Source organism: Podarcis raffonei, chromosome 9, assembly GCF_027172205.1.
Source record: "Podarcis raffonei isolate rPodRaf1 chromosome 9, rPodRaf1.pri, whole genome shotgun sequence".
NCBI classification, from domain to species: Eukaryota; Metazoa; Chordata; class Lepidosauria; order Squamata; family Lacertidae; genus Podarcis; species Podarcis raffonei.
The window spans coordinates 18,305,901-18,323,297 of record NC_070610.1 but is presented as its reverse complement, the minus strand read 5'-3'; the positions used below and the strand labels follow the sequence as shown (position 1 = coordinate 18,323,297).

The following is a 17,397-nucleotide window of genomic DNA, read 5'->3' as shown; positions in this document are numbered from 1 at the left end:
TTAAATCTTTCTTCAGTAAGAGAGCAGTTACAGCATTAAAAAAAACAAACAAAGTCCTTTTGTACTGTGGTTGGTAAATCTTCATTTCTGTAACATTGTGTGGTAGCTGATTAAGTCCTGTGATTTTGAGTTCAAGAATTTTTCAAGGCTTGTGCTTGTTTTGCATATATGTAGTAAATGTTACTGCACAGTAAATTATGAAATCACTAAACAAAACACTACTTAAATGTCCGAGCTTGCCGTCAATTAGTTCAGAATAATTTAGATGGTATTTTTGCTTTAGGAGTTTTTGGTAAGTATAAATTGAGGATTTTCGAGCTTTTACTGAAATTCTGAGGTTTAAATTATTAGTACTTGGACTGCAAATACCAGAAATGTTTATTCAGAAGCAAGCTCTACTGTGTTCAGTGGGAGTTACTTTGAGGTAATGTTTCTAGGTTTTCCATTTTTAAAGTTCATATAGTAGCTGTTGCTTTATGGGAAAGCCTTGCAAAAAACAAAACAAAACTGTTTTCAGATAGTACTGATCAGCTCATGTTCCTTCTCAATATTTTTTCTTACGGATATTTTACGCCATTGACCAGTTATGAAGGCTTGACTTTATCTTCCGATTTTCCCATCTTTCTTCCCTCCTGTGTTCAATATGCTGTCCAGTTATATTGTTTCTCCCCTTGTAAATACAGTGGTACCTCAGGTTAAGTACTTAATTTATTCCGTAGGTCCATTCTTAACCTGAAACTGTTCTTAACCTGAAGCACCACTTTAGCTAATGGGGCCTCCTGCTTCTGCCGGAGCCCAATTTCTGTTCTCATCCTGAAGCAAAGTTCTTAACCTGAAGCACTATTTCTGGGTTAGTGGAGTCTTTAACCTGAAGCGTATGTAACCTGAAGCATATGTAACCTGAGGTACCACTGTATGTACCAAAATGTATAAAATACATCGAATTGACATATATCGAATTGACAAAAGCACAAAGCGATAAATTAGTTCTTAAAGATAAGAATCTGTAATTTACTGTAATTGGTTTTTAATTCAAGAATCTCTGATCAGATGCTGATAATCAGATGACCGACAGGATGCTTGTATCACTGTTTATGTTAAAGGTGCTTTAATGATGAGCATGTAGACTAGGCCATTAAATGCTATAAGAAATAAGGTGATTAAGACAAAGCAGATAAACTCTGAGGTGTCTTTGACACTGCAATTCCATGCATGCTGATATGCAGAACTACATCTCAAAATTTAGGACACACAGAGGAGAGCTTTGTTCTGGTTTGTGTGTTTATTTGAAAAGGCAAACCACATTCATTTATTATTATTATTATTATTATTTATTATTTAGTAAATTTCTATACTTCCCTACACCTGTAGATCTAAGGGCGGTTCACAAAAATTCTCTTCCTCTAGTTTCATTGAGTTCAAAGTGACTTCCTGCTAGGTCAGTGAGTACAGGATTACAGTCGGAGAGTTCCCTAAATGTTAAAAAAATCTGTTGGACTTCAGCTCCCATCAGCCCCTTCTGGTATGGGCCATTGATTAGGAATGATGACTGGTTGTGCAGCAACATCTCAGGGTACAGCTGTTCTACCTCCTTGTTTCAAAATTGCAGGAAACTTGGTTCAGTTGTTGAACCTACCACATGCTTGCTAGTTTTGTCAGGAGTATTTGTCACATGCTTGCTATGATCTATCCATTTGTGTGTGTGTGGGAGACTCTACTGAAAAAACTCAGTGGCTGATAGCTGCATTTTTAATCTGGTGTGATAAAAATAGAATTGAGAAGGTGTAAAAGGAAGATGATGCATATCAAAAGGGAGGAACGTATCTGAAGTGGTATATTTGCTATGTGGAAGGTACCTGAAGGGTAGCAGTATTTAGCAAGCACAGCAGTTTTTGTCGCCCTGTAAAGACATATATAAAGTACCAATTTCTATATTTGGTAAAGTGCTAATAGAAACTTGCGTCATTTAGGTCCAACAGGACTCCAAAACGCAGGAAAAAGCCCTGAGTTTGTAAGTTTCTTTTAATGACTGTTGCAGATGACCTCACAAACTTTAAAGCAGAGATAGGAACCTGTGGCTCTCCAGATTATGTTGGATTTGAACTCGCATCAGCCCAATTCTGCCTGGCCAATGTTAACAGCTGATGAGAGCTGTAATTGAACAACATTTTGAGGGCCACAGGTCCCCCCTTGTTCTAAGGCGTTCCTGAATAGGAACCCCCTGTTTGTCTGTGAATAGCACCCACATAAAAGAGGTCTGTTTTATTCACCGTGGGTAGTGTGTGAACATGAACAACTGAAGACTTAGTGTGTGAATTATGGTAGGGTTTACATAGAAGTTTCATTTTCCAGTTTTCTCAAGCTTCTCTAGCAATCCAGTCTTAGAGTTGTGTCCAGTGCTGTCTGTGTGGAAGGGAAACAGACTTAAGACCACACAGTGAGACTTCATCTTCCTTTCCCCACCCCTGCAACCTTCTGTGCACCGCATGCAACGTTGGATCCTGTCTTTAGTCATTAGGTAAAAGTAAAGGGACCCCTGACTGTTAAGTCTAGTTGCGGACGACTCTGGGGTTGCGGCACTCATCTTGCTTTACTGGCCAAGGGAGCCGGTGTTTGTCCGCAGACACCTTCTGGGTCATTCTGGCAAACCAGAGCAGCTCACGGAAACACCATTTACCTTCCTGCTGGAGCAGTACCTATTTATCTACTTGCACTTTGATGTGCTTTCGAACTGCTAGGTTGGCAGGAGCAGGGACAAAGCAACGGGAGATCACCCTGTCACAGGGATTCAAACCAATATCCTTCTGATCAGCAAGCCCTAGGCTTTGTGGTTTAGACCACAGCGCCACCCTGTCCTGTCTTTAGTAGTTAGTTGTATGTAATTCTAATTTATTCTTTCCCAACCTGGTGCCCTCCAGATGCTTTGGACTTCAACTCCCATCATCGCTGACCATTGGCCATGCTGCCTAGGTCCGACGGGTTTTGTGGTCCAAAACCTGTGGAGGGCACCAGGTTGGGAAAGACTGCTTTAGCGATTGCAGAAAGCAATATGTTTTCCTTAATTCTAATGCGGGCTCTGTGTGTGTATTCAAATGAAATGTCTCTTGATTTGTTTAGGAGTGGCATTTCAAGCTGCTTACTTTAAAGTTTAGAGTGACTGATGCATTGCAGTTAAAGCCAAGAGGTTTGTCTCCTTTAACGGTGCATGTAAAATCTTCCTCCCATTTTGGCTTAAAATTTCAATTTTCTCCATATTTGCATTTCTTATGACTTGATTATGTTATGCTTTCATGCATGCACAGAATATAAATCAGATGCCACAGCAAACTCCAGCATCTGATTAGAAAGGGTTTATTGCAAGATGGCAAGATGTCTATCATTGCCTGCACAAATGTATTGCACAATATCCTTTTTGAACACTGCAAATGTGCACTGCTGGACAGTTTCTGACTTGCAGCAATGATGATGATGATGATGATGATGATGATGATGATGATGATGATAATAATAATGTTATTTATAAGCCGCCCATCTGACTGGGTTGCCCCAGCCACTCTGGGTGGCTTCCAACAGATTATAAAACTACAGTAAAACATCAAACTTCCCTATACAGGACTGCCTTCAGATGTCTTCTAAAAGTCAGATAGTAGGCAGATTGATCGACCCTTCTTCTAGGCAATGAAGGGTACAGGAAATTATAAAACACACGGGACCTTTTGTGGTCTCAAGAGCTGCAGCTGGAAGTGTCAAAGAGGTGCATGAAGTTTAGGAGCTACAGTTTGGTGACCCCTGAACCAAACTGTCCTATTCATTACAGAGGGAGAACCATGTATGAAATTTTGAGAATAGTTGTAGTTCTATTTAATGTCATCAGACTGCATATCCTTTTATATGTAATAGTAGTGGTCTAAACCACAGTATTTTTTTTTGAAAGCTGAATGGGTGTGTTAACTTTGAAGGTAGCAGAGAAACTTTCTGGCAAGAGAAGAGGTGGAACTTATTCGGGATGGTAGGAATGGTATAGTTACAATCAGATGGAACAAAAGGATAAACCTTTTGGGTTTTGTGGTATTCCTCTTTCTGTATTCATGTAGTCTTTAAAGCTTGCAGTTTGCCCTTGATCTTGCTGCAGCCGGTTTCCTCCCCTGCTAACTCTGTTCACGTTGCCTTGACAAATACTTCTAGTCACCCACTAAAAACAAAAAAAACCTTTATATATCAGTCAAGATGCTGCCATCTCCCTTTCACCAGTATAGAGGAAACACTGTGAAGCTAAGAACAGATTGTCTCCCTGTTTGTGTTTCCTTTGCTTGGCACTGCAGCCATTTCCAGTTGCTATGATGAACCATTTACAGAGGAAGTTCGCTCAGCCACTTCAATTTCTTTCTTACCCGGGAATATGTTGAATACTGATAGGAACTTCAGAACAATGCAGCCGAAGTATTCTTTACTTGAGCATGTGTATTACAAAATGTCAAACTTAGAAATCACAGAATTGTAGGGTTGGTAGGGACCTCATGGGTCATCTAGTTCTTCCTAATGTTTAGGCGGAATTGCCTTTCTTCTAATTTGAATCCATTTGTTTGGGTCCTACCCTCTGGACCAGCAAAAAACAAAGCTTGCTCTATCTTCCATGTGGCAGCCCTTCAGATATTTGAAGATGGCTATCATATAACCTCTGAGTCTTCTCTCCTGTACAGCAAACTTACATAACTCCTTCAACTGTTCCTAATAAGCCTTGGTTCCCAGATCCTTCTATCATTTTGGTCAGCCTCCTCTGCAGACGTTCTCACTTGTCAGCATCCTCTTGAAACTGTGGCACCCAGAACTGGACACAGTACTCACCGTGGGGTCTGACCAAGGCAGAATGGAGTGGAACTATTGCTTCCCTCTTCTTAAATAGACTTACTAGCTTGAAGGGGGTGTAATTTGGATTGGTGGAAGTGCTTTTCAGTGTGATCCGAATTAAACAGCCTGAAAGGACCCTTCAAGCTGCAAGGGGGAAAACTTTCTAACACTTCAAGATCTTCCAAGGCAAGGCGGAAGGGAAAATGCTTCTGCAGTTAATGGTGCTTCTCTCATCAGTTTCTTGCCATGAGTTCCTAGACTGTAAAGCCACAAGTGGTAGGCACCTACCTGTATAGTAATCTGTTTTCATTTTCTTTCTTCTTTCTGGGTGACCCCTTCACATTGCTGTACTAGTTGGTCTTCGGTCACACATTTTGCTACTGGAAGACATGAGATGAGTCATGGTCAGTGTTAGAAACTGAGATGAAAGCTAGGAGCTAAATGGCACCTTAAGCCTAGGTTATGGGCGCAACAACGGAATGTCAAGGTGCGACTTTTTTTAATAACAAGAATACAGAGCTGAAAATGAATGAACTGCAGCTAAAACCTTGTGTTCATTTTTCACATGGTCTAGTCCTTCCCCCCTAATATTCTTAAGATGATCTCTTCTCCAGCCTTCAGAGAGTAGCTGGAAGTGGGGAGGCAGGAAAAGGTCCTCCTTTCCTTCCACTCTGCAGTTTTAATCTGAAATCTTAGGGTGTAGTACTGCGCCCAGAGCTCAGAAACTGCTCGCGCTACTGAAATTCCCTGTTTCAAAATGTGCCTAGAATAATGGGAGTTTTGAACACTGGCCATGGTCAAATTGCACCATTCCTATGTGCCTGCATAGCAGATGGCTTTGGGGTTTTAATGAAGTCACTGATACAACCTTCTCTTTCTGTAAAATGCATTATGCAAATATTAGCATCGCCACTAACATTTTGGTGCTTGGAAAACTGACAGTGAAGAATTACATAACTAAATTTGTGGGTACATCTGCAGAACAGGTTTAATTTTAAATTTGGTGCATTCCACTCTTTCGTAGGAGGTAGCATATTTCTGTTGAATTGTGTTGCCTAGATATTAGGTGGTAAATGATTACCAGATGGTGAGGACAGTGTGTGTAATGGGGATCCTCATTTACTACTCACTTGTCTTACAAGTGTGGTGTTTACGACTTTTCATCACTACACTTCAAAGGAAACCCTCGGCTAGCCACTTGTCATATCAGAGGGTGGACTTACCACCTGCATCATGTTGGCTCGTAACTCCGAACTTTTTTCCAGCCTCTGCTATCACAGAGATAGCAGCTGCTACCTTTATGTACCAGGGGTTATACTTCCCTTTACACATTGATGTACCAATGTACACAAATTGATATGGCAGAGAAGATTTTCATATGTGAACTGGCCCCTAGAGCAGTTGTACATAAGATGTAGAAAACTGCACTTAAAACAGAAACAGCTGAGACAGACTTTGTATTTTCTCTTGTATATATATTGTCACAGTAAGGTGCTTTTTTAGAGTTGTGAAGATGATTTTGTTGTCCTGGCAGTATTGCCCATACTGTGTATACTTGACTGTCCATTGCCTACAGCAAATAGCATGTTAGGTTTGGGTTGTGTTTTTACAAATTGTTTGCTCATAGATAACAGTAGGACGAAAGAAATATAAGTACACATTTCTATTCCATTTATGTCCAATTTTCCCATTTTATTCTCCCTACAACCCTAACAAGCTGAGAAAGAAACTGGCCCAAAGGCACCCAAATAGGTTAATGGGTGAGTTGGGATTTGAACCCGGATCTTCCCTAGTTCTATGCTAATGGCAGCTGTGTCTGTCCAACCACTTCCAGCTCTTAGAGTGCAATTGTGTACGTCTGCTTGGAAACAGGTCTCATTGTGTGGTCAATGGGGTTTATTTCGAGGTAAGTGGGTATAGGATTGCAGTCTTAGAAACCGTTTTGGTCTTCAGTCTACGTTCCAAAAGTCAGATAAAAAACCATTCAGTCGTGATGCATAAATTATAGTAATTGTCTTTACAGATGGAATTGATTTGGAAAACAGCTACTAAGCTGCGGCTGTAGAGAACATGTTATTGCACTGATTTACTAGCTTCCCTGTCGAATACCAGGGCAAATCCAGGGTATCAGCCTACGTCTTGAAAGTCCTTAATGGAACTGGCTCTGGTTACATGTAAGGACAAACTCTCCTGTGTTAGCATGACCTCCTTGAACAGCTGTGTTAAGTTTAAAACAATGGAACCAGTGACTTGATGGGAAGCTTGTTTTAAAGGGGGCTTTTGGAGTTGACTGTTCAAAGAAGAGATTGACTCTCTGGAAACTGACCTAATTGTACTGGTCTTGCCACTTTCCCTCTTTTTACTCTCTTGCTGTTTTGTGATCTCTTTTTCCTGCTGGTGTTTTCACAGAGGTGGCAGCGTTAGTGTGCTGCTCATTGGGAATCATGGAGCTAAAGATTCAGTTCCCTTGTCATACACCCAGACAACTTTAACTTCCCCCAGATGTGTTTCATCGGCCTTTGTTTCTTTATGGTGCATGGAGTAGTTAGCATGGGAGTGTGTGATTGTTTTATAGCCATGTTCTGCATGATTCTTAAGAGTTCTCTTAATCAGGAAAGCTAAGAGACAAACATGCTGTGGTTTTAGGTTTTTGAAGTGCATTGGCTCCTGCATTGGGCTCAAAGGTATTTCTGTGCACCGGGAGATGCTCTCTCCCTCTTCCCCATCCCCAATATTGGGCTTTCTTCCCATTTATTACTGACCATTAGTGATTGTATTGTGATTTGTATTTTTATTACTCCCCCCCCTTTTGTTAAAAATGGTGTGCGCTGTGGCCTAGATTGCCCTGTGTCTTTCAATCTTTAAATTGCTACTCTTCTATTTTCCAGACTAGGCTTTTCATGTGCACAAAAAATTATGATCTCTGCACCATTTTTTCACATTTCTTGAAAAGAGCCTCTTATTTAAACCAATATTTGACATCTATATTTTTGGTGTTTTCTTGCTTTTCAACATCATCTTGTTCCTCTCGCTGCTTGACTTGTGTGATTGTGTTAGTGACACATTGCATCTGTCATCATGATATCAAAGATGCCCATAAACAAAATTCTGTGAAGCTTGTCTCAGAATTGGTTCTCTTAGAGAAAATGAACCTGGCACACATACTCCAGTTATTTCCAGACCAGATGACTGCGCTGTTTTGTATATGGGGGCTATCTTTTGAAATTCTGACATATTGAAAATGTCTTTAAAATGTCCGTTAGTCCAAAATGTGGCAGCTGGACTCTTGAGTGTTGGCTAATCATCGGCATCTTTAACTCCAATCTTGTTTCAGCTTGATTGGTTCCCTTTGGTTTTGGAAAGTCTTTAAATGGTCTTGATCTGCCATGCAGACCTACCTGCCCAGGCTTTAAGAACTTCCTCGGAGTCCTTACCACCATTTTGGGCTGTTAAATGAGTGAGCATAAGAGATGTGACTGTTTTATTTTTTTAAAAAAAATATTAAGATTTTCAAATTTAATGCAATAAAAAAGAATCAAAAAGGAAAAAGCAAAAAAGATTAAAAACACATAAAGTTCACAATACCTATTTTTCAATAACATATTTCCCTGACCTCCTCATACCTCCCTTTCTTGTATTCCAGTTCAAATTGTTAATTCAGCAAATCCTTATCCATAATTTTTAACCTATTTCTATACTTAATTTAACATATTATTATTTTACTTTTTCTCTTTCATCCATTTCCTCAATTTATTTTTGCTAACCTTATTTTCATTTAATTTAGTTCATTTTAAAAAACCAATTTTACCTTATCCAAACTTAAACATCAATACTTATACATCAATACACATTCTTAAAACATTCTTTCTAAAGTCGACCCAAATTCCCTTCTACGAATTTCCCAATTTTCATACACATTACAAAAACAAAATAAAAACAAAACACATTATAATTATGTACCCTTTGGATTCCCAAACCCCACCCCCCCTTTCCCGGTTTCAGTCCCCAACAAATGTCCATCAGTCTTAATCTAGTATTAGCCTGGAGATCTCACATCCGAGGCTCTTAATTCTCTCTCAATTCCTCTCTGCCGGTTTTTTTGATAGTCCTTAAAATTAAACACCAAATCTCGGAGAAGCTCTGGCCCTTCAGGATCCATGTTTCTTCCAACCAGTCCTCCATACTTAAAAGTGGAGCCCAAATCTTGTTTCTTACTCCTTTCAAGTCCAAATGTCTCCGAGGCTCCAACCTCCATCTTAAGCAAATTTGTAATCCTTAGGTCTTCAGAGCTCCACATAAGGAGATCTCTCCTTTTTTCAATCTCCAATTCAGGCCAGATTTTCCACATCAAGTTCTTATTTCCCTTCATTACCATCATGTCAGACCTCAAGTCCTCCTTCATCATCTGCAGAATTACAGCTCCTCCTTCCTTTTCTTCAGGGACAACATATGCCTCCTTCTCCAAATTCTCAAAGTTGTCAAGTTTCTCTTTCTGTTCAGTTGAATAAACTTCCTGATTCAAATCCTTATCAGATTCAATGATATTGTTTACAGTTGAGTCCAGAGTTGTAACATTTATAGCTAAAACATCAATTTGGCCTTGTAACTTTCCCAAGAGAACAAAGACTCTGTCCAATTCAGCCTGAATTCTCCCTCCTCCAGCCATTCTTGTAGTGTCCCAAAACCCCCTCTAGAGGGATTTTGGTTTCTTAATATTCATTCCAGTTCAAATCCAAAAATCCAGTTAGTTTGTATCAGTTCTTCCTTGTTTTCAACAAATTGTAACAAAATTGTAACAGATATAACCAGCAGAAGCAACAGAAACAAAGTTCTCTTTTTCCGTCTTGACAGCTAATTTGACAGCTGTCAAACTCTTTAGTACCTCATCAACAGGCTCTCTCGCGGAACACTCCCGGGTCCGGGAGGGTGGCACTTCAGCTCCCAAAATTAGCTCTTTATCCTCCAGCAAGATTTCTTATACTGCCAAACCGTGAAATTAAAGTCTTTTACCAAAGAAGGAAAAAAGAGGTTCTCTCGACCTTAGTTAGCAGGTCCTTGCTTTAACTTGTTTACAAGACGGGGAGGCAGACTTCCTTTTTACACCTTCCCCGATCGTGCCTAATTCTTAAAAAAAAAATTCTTTACAGTTCCAATTTCCGTAGTACTCACGGGTTGTTACTTTTAGAATCCAATTGTTCACAAGAAGACGTCAGCGCTCTCCGACCATGGCAATGCGGCTTCACTCCGCAGGAGAAGCAGTCGACTCTCAGCACCGCGCCGCTCACCCCGTCCCCCGTTCTGAAGCCTTTAAAAAGGCTCCTTCGCAGGTCGGGGGGGCGCAAATGGTGCCCGCCGAGTCACCAGGTTCACAGGCTTCACCGCCTGTGATTTTTGAGGGTCCCCGCGTCACCGCAGCGGCAAGACCCAATCCTGCAGAGCCGATTCCCTCCGGAGCTCAGAGGGAATCCGCCATTAGTCGATGGCGCTAACCCGGAAGTCCAGATGTGGCTGTTTTAGTGATGGTGCCAATGCTATCGCTCATCTTCAGTGGAGATCTCTCTGGCTCCCTCTTTTGGTCTATTCAGACACAAATAGAAACCACTTTTACATGGCAGTAATGTATAATTCAATTGCTTTTCAAAAATTATTTTTAACATGATTACTGCTTTTTCAGATTATGTTGTTCTAAGTTGCTTTTTCTTCATTCCCTTTTTGTAACTGTGTTTATTTTATTTGCTTATAAATATATTGTACTTCTCTTCATCTTAACTGCTGGGTGTTCTGTGGGCAGAAGAACAGTAAAAAAATTTTAATAGCAAGAATAATATTGATAATCTGAAGGCATTCTTTTAGTCTTAAGTAAAATAGAACATAGGTATGTTGTTAAGAATTACGTTTTTTAACTTTTATCAATCCCCACCCCAGCTATAATTAAACTGGCCTTTATTTTTCATAAAATGACTTGTTTCTTAATTTCAAACTGTTCGCTGTTTTCCCTTCATGTTCTTCACTCTTGAATGCCTTCAGGAACTTGATCTGTGAGCGGTATCAAGTGTTCTTTCGACAAATGCTCAAGGGAACCGACACTGTTTTCCGCTCTCTTGTATAAAAAAGCACATAACGTTTTACAGGAGAAAAATAGCACCTATTTGTCCATTATAAAATTAAGAGGGTTATGAGGAACAAGTTGTGTAAAAAGTAAGTCCAGTGTCTTAGGAATAAACTTTTAATTACAAAACGTTGGGCTCTCTTTAGTGGATGCCCTCATGTCTGTGACCATAGTTGGTACTTACTTTGGTGTGGACTGCAAGTCAGAACCACCCCCTCCCACTGCTACAGTACAGATTCCCTGATTATTATTGTGTGTGTGTGTGTGTGTGTGTGTGTGTAATAGAATGGGGTTTGACATATTTTAGAATCTAGATTTTATTTGCAATGTGGTACTCCTGCACATTTAATTTATGGGTGTGTTTACCCTACCTTTCACAAAGTGGTCTTAAGGAGTTTACAATAAAAACATAAGAAAATAAGCAATGACGCAAATAACCATAAAAGCAGCAAATAAACCTGTAAACATAAACCAATAAAGCCGGAAGTTATGACCAAAATGAAAACAACAGATAAAAGATAAATAGCTGTGGCTCCAATGCCATTAAGAACCATTAAAGGTACCTGAGAACAGAACTGCTTGGTGCTTAACAAGTAATGAGGCTACTTCTCAAAAACAACCTCATCTAAAACATGTTGTAGTTGTCAACACTGGATTCTAATAGAACATTGATATCTGTAGCCAGAGAAGAGATGCAGCTGATATCCCCAGTGAAACTGATTAAAAGCAGCATTTTGTCATTTTTGCATCATCACAAAGGTTTAGCCTCTGCTGTGATGAAATATGATTCAAAGTATGGGACAATTCAATGTATGTTTGTGAAGAGATATGGAATTTAGTACTGGTAACTTGCAGCTTACGTGAGGGTTTGCTTCTGAGGGTCTTTGTGTAAAACCAGGAACATCCAAAATCATGTAAAACCAGGAACATCCAAAACCTTCCCTCTGCATGACCATCCCTACCTGTCTGGAACAGGCATTGCCCCCCCCCCCCGCCGCACCTTGCTTACTGAACTCTGTAAAGGATGGGCAAGCCTCCAGGGCCCTCACATGACCATCCCAGAGTCCAGTAAATGAGGCGGAGTGCTTAAAAAACTCCCTCCATAGCAGGTTTTACTGTGATCGGCAGGAAAATACAAATGGAGAGCTAGAAAAGCCACTGTGGAAAGAGCTTATTGAAGCCACTGAACCTCAAGCGACAGCAAAGGATGCAGAAATACCCCTAGTCTGTGTACCCGCTCTTTCAGAGGGTGGTTAACTCCATCAAAAGTAGGCAGCCTTTCAACACAAGAAGTCCCAATAGTGGAGGAATGGCAGATGAAGATGATGGACTTTTCGGAGCTAGCCGACCTGACTGGAAGAGTCGGCGGCCAGAAGGAGGAGGAGTACCAGGGGGAATGGATAAAATTCAAAGACTATTTAGTTAAATCTGCTAAGATAACTTACCGTATTTTTCGCTCTATAAGATGCACCAGACCACAAGACGCACCTAGTTTTTGGAGGAGGAAAACAATAAAAAATATATTCTGAATCTCAGAAGCCAGAACAGCAAGAGGGATCGCTGCGCAGTGAAAGCAGCAATCCCTCTTGCTGTTCTGGCTTCTGGGATAGCTGCGCAGCCTGCATTCACTCCATAAGGCGCACATACATTTCCCCTTACTTTTTAGGAGGGAAAAAGTGAGTCTTATAGAGCAAAAAATACTGTAACTGGAAAAACTTGCAAATACCAAATAGGCCTAGGATTTAAATATGTGATGTTAGAGAATAATATCTTTAAAGTTAAAATGAAAAGGAAGAAAGATGTTAAATGATTAAGTTAATTTTATGAGAAAATTGGTTTTGGAAAACTGTTACAATGAAATACACTGAAATTCAGCTCGGGGGATTTGAGGAAGTCACTTAACAATGTTACTAAGATTGGATTAAGTACAGTTAAGATGTTTGTTTAATAATTCTGGAAAATCAATAATTTTTTTTGAACAAAAATCAAAAACAAAAGGAGGCAGCCTTCCATCCATGCGGTCTAGGGAACCACCCACTAACAGTGCCTCAGTCTTGTTTGGATTACGCTTCAGTTTGTTGGCTCTCATCCAGTCCATTGCCAAAGACAGTAATGGTCCAGCGAAAGTAAGGCCATGTGCCATCAGCAGATTGCTGACAACTTCCTTCAAAACTCTGGATTGCCCCCCTCAGTGGTTTCATGTTGATGTTAAACAGCATGGGGGATAAAATTGAATCCTTAGGAAACCCAAATTGAGAGCACCACAGGGCCGAAGACCACACCCCAAGCGTCACCCTCTGGAAACGACCACCCAAGTAGGACCACAAAGCTGTGCCATCCACCCATAACTCAGACAGCTGCTCCAGAAGGCTATCATGGTCGATGGTATTGAAAGACGCTGAGAGGTCAAGGAAAATGAAGACATTTCCCTTGCCTCTCTCCTGACAGAGGTCATCATACAGGGCGACCAAAGCTGTTAATTAAAAGTTAATTAGAGGACTTCCGTTCTGGATAAGCTGTCATTTAATAGCAATAACTTAGATTTCCTCTGTGGTATACAATATGTTTCCTGCAGGAAAATAAATTGAAAGCACATTTAAGTTTGATGGCCTTGTCGGATGCCAAGAACTAATTTACTCAGAATGCTTAAATACTTCTCCTTTCCCTCGTTTTCTGCAGAATCTTTTGTGAGGAAGAATGCTTTGTGCTGTGCAATAAAATTCAGACAGGTCATAACAGCACAGGCTGGCATAAGAGCTCTGCTGGATCAGACCAAGGGCCTTTTGGATCCAGATGTCTATGGGAAGCCCACAATTTCTGTTTGTGGAAGAAAATTAAGAAGGACTTGTGGCACCTAGTAGTATAGTCGGGGAGCTACTGGTGACCCACTGGTACCACCTCACCGCTGCCCAACTTCCTCTTTAACTGCATGGCTGCTTCTACTTCCTTTATTTGCATTTCTGGCATTTCTACCTCCTCTTGTCCCCAGCTCTTTGCAGGGAGATTCCACTTAGCTGTTCTGACCAAAACATAGTATTATAGGATGAAGAAGCTTGGACCGCTTCTAGTCTATTGTAATGGGTGCTTCCAGCAAATTTGTTCTACACTCTTGCACTCCACATTATGTGTGGACTTTCCCACCCCCACCCCCACTATTGTATGTTTGTATGAAAAACACGCATGTTAGAGAAGCTATTAACAACCGCTTCCCAGTTATAAGTTATTTTGTACTTGCTGCCTTTTAGTTTATTACCCCTCTTTATTATTATTCCCCCCCTTTTTAAGTAACCTTTTATTGGATTTTATAAACAAGGATCATAGGAATAATAAACTGTATAAATAAAAAGACCAAGTCTTCGAATGCCATTTGTACATCGCAAAAATAGCATAATAAATTTGCAATAATATCTACAACATATGATTCATTATTATTGGTCAGTGTACAAGTCTTTGGTTTAAATAAACCAAGTGGAGTGGATTAAATAAAAACAGCAAGTGGAAACAGGATAGAACTGCTTGGCTCTGTTTAAAGCTTCCTATCTTTATTATTAATATTCACACACTTTTGTGTGTGTGTGTGTGTGTATGAATATGAAGACTAGAATTGCCACTTATGAGGGTCATTCTTACCTGATTAACATGTGGCTGAAGAAGAGGCCAGGGATTTGATGAGCAAAACCAATGTTAACTGATTCAGCCTGTGTGGTCCAATGTTCTTGTATGCTCTGTAGTGGCATTGTTGTGAAGCATTTCCTATGCTATATAGGAGTGTGTGAATTGCAGGTCCTGGCATGTTGCTCACCATCCCCAACCCGTATAAATAAAAGACCACTAAGACTGGTTTGGACTGAAAAAGGTCACAACTTGATTGAATACAGATGAAAGAGGTTTGGCTTGGGCATGGGGCAGTTGGGATACTTCCGGCTTGCCCACCAGAAGTGATTCGTAGGTCAATTCAGGTGCAGGTTCCTAAGACTTACATCAAATAGGGTGACCCCCCAGAGGGACCACTGTCTGGGGCAGTGCCTTCAGCCCTGGCCCTGCCTGGGCACGCGGACATGTCCACTCCCCTCCCCGAATCCCTTTAATGGGATACCCCAGCATTTGCAGGGGCAGGTGGAGACTACAACCTCCCCTCCATCCAAAATAAAGGGATTGCCCCAATGCCCAACCCAGTTGTGATGATTGCTATGAAGTAGGCAAAACCACTGGGCTGGAGCCAATTTGCATGGTGGACCAATTCGTACCCGGCCCCATAAAATGGCAACCACCGTAGCCACAGCAAAGTCCTTGACTATGAGCTTGAACCAAGGGTGGGCGGGCGGGGAATACGATGAAGGAAAAGCAGGTAGGGTCCCAGGTGAGGGCTGTTTAAATAGCCATGAAGCAGACCGCTTCGTCAGCTCCACATCCTGGCCCAGTCTGTGTCCAAGCCTGCATCCCCATTCGCCAAATCAGGATGCAAGCCAGGATCCAGCTCCTGATAGGCGGTGGGGGCTTATGGCTCCGCCACCTATCAGGAAGCCTCAGCCATTCTGCAGTGCCACCACAACGAAAGGGTAAGTGGACTTGGGCCAATGACAGTTCAGTAGCATGGAACTTGGGCCCCACTATTATGAATTGAGATTTATAATTCCTAAAAACTTGAAAGTAGCGTTTCGTTTCCTCCATTTCCCTCTTGAAGCCCAAATTGTTAAGAATTGTTTCTGATTTTTGTCCTTTAGATCCTTGCCATTTACTGAGTCCACCATGTTTCACTGAGGAAGATAAATACAGCCTGGAAGCTCTTCGCACAATTCATAAACAAATGGATGATGACAAAGATGGGGGCATTGAAGTAGATGAAAGTGACGAGGTACGTGAAGAAAATATATTACTCTGAATATCTTCCTTAAAAATGGAATTTTGTATGAAAAGGAGCACATAAACAATTAACTTACCACTGTTTTGTTGTACCCCTTGCAGCTGTGGAGTTTATGCTTTACATTAGTGGTGTAGCTTTTCTGGAAAATTTTGAACCAGAAATTTTGTTGATGCTCTACAAATGATCTAATTTACTTGTATTAGGAAGCAAATCAAGATCCTTTGAAACTTCCATACTCGTCTAAGCTCATATTTACAATTGTCGTCCGTTCATTGCTACTAATGAACTTAGAAAGAAGAAAATTTTGCTTACCATTTATAGTCACATATATTGAAATAGACCAATTCAGCTGTCGATGAAACATCAATCCTTTTGAGATCTTCCCTGAAGATATCCCCCTCCCGCCTTCCCCCTCCCCGAATATGCCCCCTCCCCCCTGAGATCTTCCCTGAAGATATCCCCCTCCCTCCTCCCCCCCGTGTCCTCCTCAGACCTTGTGCCCCTCCTTTGCTCCCTCTCCCTTCAGCCCACCCCCGAATATGCCCCCTGCCCCCTGAAACCCTTCCCTCCCTAATCACTCCCGGAAAAGATCCTTCCGTATGTCCCCTCCCCCCTCTAAGAGACCCATTTTTGCACCCCTCCCAGCTCCAACCTTACCCCTGATACCATTCTACACCCCGGAACACTGGGCTGAGTACGACTAAGCTGCAGTTGTTGGTAAGTATGACAGCCCAATAGGTTATTGTCTGTCCAGGTGCTAATCTGCAAAAGAATCTGCAGAGCTGCACAGAGGCAGCCTTGTCAATATAATGATAGTTGCTTCCCCAAAGAAGCAGAAACTATGAGAGAGTAAACCATAGTGATGTAAAGTATTATGCCAAAATAAGTGCCAAGTTTTAAAACTAAACAGTAATCTATATTTTAACAGACTAAGTATTTTGATTTACTTTGCAGTAAGAAAATGTTACCGAATTCTATTTTTAGTAAACTGTATGGAGATTATTAGTGAAGTAGAGAACAAGGGAAATAGAAATGGAAGAGAATCTTGCTGGATTTTCTGTGCTTACTTTGACAAAGCACTGCTTTTAAAATTTTTTGAGTAGGAGTGCCAAGTCTTCAGCTTATACAGCTGTCCATAGTGTATTACTGTCACTGCTTTTCTTACCCTGCTACAGCTGTTTGCTTTTTTCATATACAATTTTGCATCATATCACTTCATAGGAAACTCTACTATATTCATGAGCCTCTTTAAGGATCGCTAGTTTATTAAAAAGTTTTGTTAGCGGGCCAAGAACATGCTTTCTTTAAAAACTCCAAATTAACCTCTACAATTTAGTCATGTTAAATTTTCAAAATTTAGCCATACTTTGATGATAACTATTTGGCATTAAAAAAAAAATGCTGTGAAAAGTTTGGCAGTTCAGTTGTAACCAGTAGTGCAGAGAAAATAACACATGGACTTTTTATAGCATAGGGATTGTGAATGTTAGCAAACATTTGGGGAGAATCTTATGCATTTTCGAGCGCAGTTGTTACTATAACTCTGGAAAAGAATAGCACTGTGCCCGATGGGGAA

The 17,397-nt window shown here is 40.8% G+C and overlaps 1 protein-coding gene across 1 annotated transcript in view; it reads left to right on the top strand.

The window, feature by feature from the left end:
• The window catches only part of STIM2 (stromal interaction molecule 2), a 74,371-nt gene that overhangs the window by 19,233 nt on the left and 37,741 nt on the right, over positions 1-17,397 (top strand). Inside the window, exon 2 of the mRNA XM_053403661.1 lies at positions 15,682-15,812. Coding sequence (XP_053259636.1) covers positions 15,682-15,812 — 131 coding nt within the window. The remainder of the gene's footprint in view (positions 1-15,681; positions 15,813-17,397) is intronic.